The sequence below is a fragment of the Cyprinodon variegatus genome, unplaced genomic scaffold, assembly GCF_000732505.1.
Source record: "Cyprinodon variegatus isolate N-32 unplaced genomic scaffold, C_variegatus-1.0 Scaffold442, whole genome shotgun sequence".
Classification (NCBI taxonomy): domain Eukaryota; kingdom Metazoa; phylum Chordata; class Actinopteri; order Cyprinodontiformes; family Cyprinodontidae; genus Cyprinodon; species Cyprinodon variegatus.
Genome location: NW_015150895.1, coordinates 120738 through 128185, shown reverse-complemented (window position 1 = coordinate 128185; position 7448 = coordinate 120738). Strand labels below are relative to the sequence as shown.

Here is a 7448-nt window from a genome sequence, read left to right as displayed (position 1 = left end):
CCCACCATGCCAACAGTATCCTGCTTATCACCATGCTATCATTAGCCCACCATGCTAACAGTATCCTGCTTATCACCATGCTATCATTAGCCCACCATGCTAACAGTATCCTGCTTATCACCATGCTAACATTAGCCCACCATGCTAACATTAGAATGTTTTGCTGTCTCCAATCCACCAATCAGGGACTCCCCTGCAGGCGGTCAGTAAGCGTTGCAGCTGTTATAACTTTTTACCAACTGTATCAGAGACTGGGAAACGATGGTAAACCAATCACAGCCACCTGCTGAGGTTGCTAACGCCACTTTTGCATTGAAGAGCAGCTAAAAATGATTAAAGATAAGCCAAAAGAATTTCAGGAAGATCATAGCGGTATAAAAAAACAAAGTCCTACATTTCATAAAAGCGAGGTTCTGGTTTGGCATATAAGCACCCGCAGACATCCTCTCACTGGAGGTCAGCTGTTCCCTATCTGGTTGAAGTAGTAACTATATCTTTATGTCTAGATGTATAAAATGTCTTGATGCTGATCTTTAAACTTCTGGCACCATTTTCATGTTGGTAAGGAGGTGTAGCGAGCTGCAGATGTAACGGGCCGTGGTCTCTCTCTCTCTCCTTCAGGTTCATATCTTGATGGGGTCCTGTTATAAAACCAAGAAGTTCCTCCTCTCTCTGGCAGAGAACAAGCTGGGTCCCTGCATGCTGCTGGCGCTGCGAGGGAACCAGACCATGGTCGAGGTGAGACAATTACCTGCATGGTTATTATTTCCTACAGTTCTAATTTCCTTCCTGAATCTGGTCCTGGATGCCTGGTGTCCTTCACCTTTTAGATGGCTCTGCTCTGACACCTAAATTAATTGCTGGACTCAGGTATGTTGACTCTGGTCCGATTCTCTGCTCCTGTTTTCAGATCCTGTGTCTGATGCTGGAGTACAACATCATCGAGAACAAAGACACGCAGCTGCAGATCATCTCCACCCTGCAGAGCACGCAGGTGGGCTTCCGCATGTATGAGCAGCTCTGCGACCGCCAGCGGGAGCTCAAAGAGCTGGTGAGTCTCTGCAGCAAATCGGGTCAGAGGGGTCTTTGTTCCGTTACAGACGCTGCCGTCTTTATGACAAGATCCCTGATTCCTGTTGGTTATACACGTCTGCATTACGCCACCATGAAGGTTGAAGTCCACAGCAGCGAACCCGGCAGTCTAGAACTGGACTTGCTTGGCTAAATAAAAACAAAACTGAGCTGAAATAAATGCTGTTTTTTCTGTTTAACTCTCATGACCAAAGTTTGCATTTTTTTAAATCATATCTATAAAAGATTTAAATCAACCACCGTTTTCCCCCCAGCAAAGGAAAGGAGGTCCGACACGGTTGACTCTGCCGTCCAAGTCCACGGTGAGTTCCCCTTTAGATATTCCTTCCTGACTCACAGACGGCCGCTAACAGTTTGATCTCCTCTGTGCTGCAGGACGCGGATCTGGCCCGCCTGCTGAGTTCAGGCTCCTTTGGGAACTTGGAGAACTTGAGCCTGGCCTTTACCAACGTCACCAGTGCCTGTGCCGAGCAGCTCATCAAGCTGCCGTCGCTCAAACAGCTCAACCTCTGGTCCACTCAGGTGAGCGGGAGGATGTCAGCAACAGGTGGGGGCAGGGTGGAGCGTGGAGGACTCATCTGTGCTCTGTGTGCTCTTTACAGTTCGGGGACGCGGGGCTGCGGCTGCTATCAGAGCACCTGGCCTGCCTCCAGGTCCTGAACCTGTGTGAGACTCCGGTGACGGACGCCGGTCTGCTGGCGCTGAGCTGTAAGAGACGCACAGCAAGGAACCCGGTTCTGGTGGAGCGGTTCCGCTGATGCTGCTGCTCTTTGTCTTTCAGCCATGAAGAGTCTGTGCAGCCTGAACATGAACAGCACCAAGCTGACGGCAGACACCTACGAGGACCTGAAGGTAACGGCTTATGATCATAGTAACAGAAGCAGCTTTTTGAAGCCGGTGCTCTGTCACCTCAGCATACCCCATCAGGCCAGCATACCCTTAGTATGCTGGAAAAAACTTAAATCTAGTCTAAAGTCATTTTTTTCTTAAAATAATTGAATGTGTTCTTGGATTAAGGGGGTAAAATAGACATTTTGCCAAAAGAACAAGACAATTTACACTTAAAATAAGAAAACACAATTGCATTGTCTTATATCAAGTACATGTTACCTAATTATCTTATTTTAAGAGTAAAAATACTCATTCCATTGGCAAACTCTCATTTATCTACTCAAATTAAGGGTAAATACACTTCATTTAAGAATTTTTTACTTATTTCTAGATCGTTTTTTCAATGTAATCTGCGTCTATTAGTCCCATAGAATTGCTTCAGATTGTGCCAGTTGGCTCAGTAGGTCGTTATCACAGAGTGAATCCTAATCCTAACCCCAAAGTCATTCCTCTCCCCCTAAAGAATTGATTAGCTATTTATATGTAATCTGGAAATAATTTCCATAGTTCTTCATGTGCTGTAAAAATAAATAAAAATAAAATGATCCGCATGTTGCTTGTATTTAACAAATTAAAAACAAATAAATTTCATATCCTTTCAACTGGGTAGTAGAATCCTCTCCCTATAAATATTTAATTTTCTATGAAAAAATGTCGATTATTCTTTAAAAAGATCCTCATCTAACTGACATGCAATGTTTGTTTTTAAACCTAATGTGTGTAACGAACCTAGTAAATTATTTTTTTTTGTCATTTTATGCAAAAACTACGACAAAAAAACGGACTAAACCGCAAAATAAAACGGCGTGCTTGGATGTAAGGAGAGCGGAGACGGAGTTAACCCTATTTAATGCGTATTACGTAGGGTATGCTGAACACTGGATCCGGTTCTGATCCGATTGCCGTCCTCCGACTGATCAGACCTGAAATGAACCAACAGCTGTTATTTTGTGTAGAAGCTCTTCTCTGGAAGCTTTAAGCAGCTGCTGCTCTGCCGATCATCCTCATCACTCTGAGCCACGTCAGCTTTGGTCCTGAGTGACGATGATGATGATTAACTCTTTCTCCCGTCTCCCTGCAGGCCAAACTGCCCAACCTGAAGGACGTTGATGTCCGCTACACGGAGGCCTGGTGATCCAGAACCTCAGCGCCGGAAGGTTTCTTATCTTCATCAACGGACCTCATCCCTCCTCTTCCTCTCCAAACTTTGAGGACCGGTTCCCCTCGGACCGCTGGGGGACCGGTTCCCCCTCCTCCGTCCTTTTGCCTGAAACGGTTTCATATACCCTCCTCCTCGGGAAAGCTCAGTCCAGATCAGTTTCCCCACTGGTTCTGACCCAACGTCACACCGTCCCATCAGCTCCTCACCCCTCGGTAAGGAGGGGTAAATCCATCTCTGGGCCGTTTAAGGTTCCGTGGTTCTGGTTCCTGGACTTTTAATCAAAACTCATCTGCTGAGGAAAGACATTAAATGGTGTTTTCGAAGGACGTTTGACTGATTTATCTTTGTTTCTCCAGAGGTTCTGATCAGCAGGTGGATCGTTTAAAAAGATAATTTATGTACTACTGCACCTGAACGCACCGCAACGTTAAAAGGCTGGACAGGAAGAAACTGAGGTCAGGCCACTTGGGTCAAAAGTCCTAGACTTTTGTACCGACGCAAAACCACATTACGCGTTAACAGGATGCAGCGCTACACAGGAACCAGAAAAGGACTCGATCAGATTCCTGAACGGACCAGAACCAAGCTTTTTTTTTTTTTTTAAGACTCATTTTTCCAGGAGGGAGGCGCTCCGTCGTTTTCTAGTTTTTAATCCGGATGGAAGAACAGAACCACTAACCCTGGAACCTGTGGCCCGTCACTGATCCACTCTGACCTCTGCTGGTTCTGTTTGGACGTGTTGCCAAAAGCGAACCTCGTCTATCCGGCCATGTTCTGCTCCAAGCTCCTGTACATATCGGATGGAGTCGGCCAGCAGAGCAACGCGTTTTTGTTTGCTATTTATTTGTTGCCATCGGTTCTGACCCCTGACTATGGAGGCCCGGTCCGGTCCGGCTGTACATAGCGCTGTATATAGTCGTCTTTTTGGACCTTTCCTTTTTCAGGCTCATTTTCTGTCTTCATCCAAATGTTTCATCTCCTTTCCTGTCTTTTTTTTTTGCACGTATGCGTTTCTGCACCATCTAATGTTTTCATTTTGTAATTTCTATTTTATAAAATGTTTGTAAAATCTGAAAAAGGGGTTTGATCACTTCTCTCCCTGAAGGCGAACGACTGAAGCGGTTCCATTTGATCCTCAACTGGCCGGGCGATCCGGGAATCTGACGTAGCTCAGCTTCATATTTCAATGTGGTCATTTTTATACTGATGATGATGCACATATTTGTCTTTTCTTAAAGAATGTTGTTTAGATAATCATATCAGAGGAGGACCTGCCCACGGCTGGTTTCTACTGGAATGTTTGAATCCCTCATGGAACCAGTTTAGGCAGAACGACTGAGAACAGAAATTAAACTGCTGATATTCTGAAGATGAATCGCTCCAGTTTGAACCTGACTCCCTCCACTACCAGCAGCTGACCAGCAGGGGGCGCTGGCTCTACAGAAATCCACTGAATAAAGGAAAATCCATTCAGTGAAACAGATTTTATTTGGTTAATTTGGATTTTTTTGCCTAATTTTACGTAAAAACATTTCAAGTCTGCATCCAGACCAATGAAATACTTCACAGCAGAAATGTTTAAACTTGCTTTTTAAATTAGACAATCATCCGATGTGACTAACTGGTTTGTTTTAAGGCATTTTAATTCTTCCTAAAACTATTAAAATGGTTTAGCCGATCCTCTGGGCCCCTTCTGTGTGTCGCGGTGGTCGAACAGAAACTCCTGGTTTCGTTGGTAGCGATCCGTAGAGCAGCAGATCCGACTGAACGGGTTTTACTTTGTGCTGAAATGTTTGTGGGCCGCTGGAAAAAGGAGCTTTTCCAGTCGCTCTGCTTCTCCTGCTGGGTTATTATTACTGTTATCAATTATAATTATTGCTGCTGCTGCTCCTTTGGCTGTTGTAATAAAATACAAAGGCTCTTTGACAGGAAAAATAACGGATGTGAAATAATTTTAATCAAAAATAAAATGTCTGAAGATGTTTCAGCTGACTGAATCATGTCTGGTTTTTCTTCATAACATCCAGTTTCTGTTAAACTGAGTAAAAACCAAAGTCACAGTCCAGACTGTCTGAACAGCTGTGAGGAACCATGTGGAAACCCAGCAGCCCTGAAATAAAGAACCGGTTCCAGGTCCTGCTGCATCAGAACCTGGAACCGGTTCTGCTTCAAGTGTTTCCGTGGAATCGTCCTGAAAAAGGAAGCAACACGGCGGGTCGGGTTCAGGTTCTTCACTTCTACATGGACAGACGGCGATCATCACTCAGGTTGCAAACTTCTTCTGGCGGACCGGAGCAGGCAGCTGAGACATGATGTCCAGCAGGGGGCGCTCCACCACCACCAGAGACCGGTCCTCCATCAGCGCCACACACAGGAGATGCTGTAGGATGAAGAACAGGAAGGAAACATCAAATAGTTTATTTCTATGGCTCATCTGAAGGCGATCCAATCAGATCCTGCTGATTGGATGAGGAGCAACATTGAGTCCAATAACCGGGTCCCAGCTGGACATCGGCATCCTGACCCCGAACTGGGCCTCAGAGAATTGTCAGCATAATGGAGCCCATAACAGATCAGAACCTTGTTTCTCATAAAGCAGGTGGAGGACCAGACTTCCGTACCTGGAAGTTCTTGAAGATCTTGAAGGCGTGGCTTTCTCTGGGCCTCTGTGTCTGAGGAAGACTCCGGAGCAGCGCCTGGTTGTAGAGCTTCGTCCGTTCCTCGGGAAGCGGCTGAGCAGAGAGACATCAGGAAAATTATTCTGAGGGACAGGAGGAGGTGGAATCTGGAGGTGATTGTCTTACCAGACTCTGGTCGATGATGCAGAACATGAAGGTGTCGTGCAGGAGAATCTGGGCCGGGTTCCTGGGGTTGAAGGTGACGCCAGTGATGGGCGTGTCCCGCTGTAGCCACAGGGGGTGAAGTCCTCGCCTCTGCAGCTGCCGGCTCCACTGAGTGAACTCCTTCTGCTTCAGGGAGAACTCAAAGATCTGCAGAAGGACCAGTAACATCAGAGGACACACTATGAGGGACAGATGGGGGGCAGAGGACCTGCTGGTCACCCACCTGGTGGTCAGCGTGCACGGAGACCAGGCTGCAGCCGCTTGGGTGGACGGAGACCGCTGTGGGACAGGAGCTGTAGGTCGGCACCGAGCAGTGCAGCTGCAGAGGAAAGGAGACATTGGAATGCGGCTGGAGGACAGCGGGACAGACAGAGGGACATTCAAAGCCGGAGCTTACCGTCTTCTTTTGAAGGTCGAAGACGTGGATCTCACCGTCAGTGTTTGCTGCAGCTAGCCACTGGCCGTCCTCACTGGGAGACAGGATGTGGACCGGCTGTTTGGAGCCTGAAAACACCAGAACCACAAGGTTAAAAAAACCCGACCAGCCACCAAGGAGACCTGTAAATGGCCCGGTCCTCCCTCACACCAGAACCCAGCCCCTCCCCTGCAGGTCCCAGAGTTTCACGCTAAGCAAGGTTCTGCTTCTGATTTACGTTTCCTGCCAACTCTGCATCTTTTCAGAACTATTTGGACCTCCGTCATCGGCAGGCCCACCCACTTGGTTCCGCTTCTTTATTAAGGGCTAAGAAATAAACTTCTTCACTCACCTGACTGGTGCCTGAATGTGTGAATGTGTTTTATCTCTGTCTGGTCCAGAGTAACCATGACGACGGAGGACAGACTGGAGGATGCGAACAGTCTGGACGAGTCGGATGAGAAGGAGAGCTGATGGACAGAGCGCAGCTCTCTGGGCAGTTTGGACACCTGGAGGCATGAAGAAAAGATGGACGTTCTTCATGTTCAAACCATCATGTTTGGTGCTTTCAAACATTTTTATCCCAGTCTTTTCTCGTTAATCGGAATTAAGCAAACATTTGGTCTGTGGCGCTTCAGCAAACCTTCTGGATGCTGATGTTGTTGCTGCTGAGCTGCAGCCTGTAGAGGTGGACGCTGCAGATGGTGGAGTAAGCTAACCAGCCGCCACATGGAGACAACGTGCTGCAGCAGATGTGGTCCTCTCCCTGCAGGGGAAAGCAAACACACAACCGACTCATTCGCCTGACCTTAGGTTAAACGGACACATTTCTGAGCAGCACTTTGTAGATCTAATCATCTAGAAGTAGAAGACGCACAGAGGAAATAGGAACTGCAGAAAGTTCCGCAGCTATTTAGCAGGAGCCATTGAATGTTAGCACTGGCCACTTCAAATCGTGCTTATGCTAATTAATGCTAATGCTAACCAGTTAGGCTTATGCTATCCAATGCTTGCTCACCCTAACCAGTTATGCTAACCAGTTCTT

The 7448-nt window shown here is 46.9% G+C and overlaps 2 protein-coding genes across 2 annotated transcripts in view; one reads left to right on the top strand and one right to left on the bottom strand.

The window, feature by feature from the left end:
- cmip (c-Maf inducing protein) overlaps positions 1-5129 on the top strand; it is a 32814-nt gene extending 27685 nt beyond the window's left edge. The window contains exons 16-22 of the mRNA XM_015388913.1: positions 622-738; positions 911-1051; positions 1347-1394; positions 1468-1614; positions 1695-1800; positions 1874-1944; positions 3065-5129. Of these exons, the coding sequence (XP_015244399.1) occupies positions 622-738; positions 911-1051; positions 1347-1394; positions 1468-1614; positions 1695-1800; positions 1874-1944; positions 3065-3118 (684 nt within the window). The 3' untranslated portion in view covers positions 3119-5129. The remainder of the gene's footprint in view (positions 1-621; positions 739-910; positions 1052-1346; positions 1395-1467; positions 1615-1694; positions 1801-1873; positions 1945-3064) is intronic.
- Positions 5103-7448, bottom strand: part of utp4 (UTP4 small subunit processome component) — a 12045-nt gene continuing 9699 nt past the window's right edge. The window contains exons 11-17 of the mRNA XM_015388926.1: positions 7047-7169; positions 6756-6912; positions 6386-6492; positions 6212-6307; positions 5950-6135; positions 5767-5877; positions 5103-5525 (exon numbers count right to left, since the gene is read on the bottom strand). Coding sequence (XP_015244412.1) covers positions 5409-5525; positions 5767-5877; positions 5950-6135; positions 6212-6307; positions 6386-6492; positions 6756-6912; positions 7047-7169 — 897 coding nt within the window. The 3' untranslated portion in view covers positions 5103-5408. The remainder of the gene's footprint in view (positions 5526-5766; positions 5878-5949; positions 6136-6211; positions 6308-6385; positions 6493-6755; positions 6913-7046; positions 7170-7448) is intronic.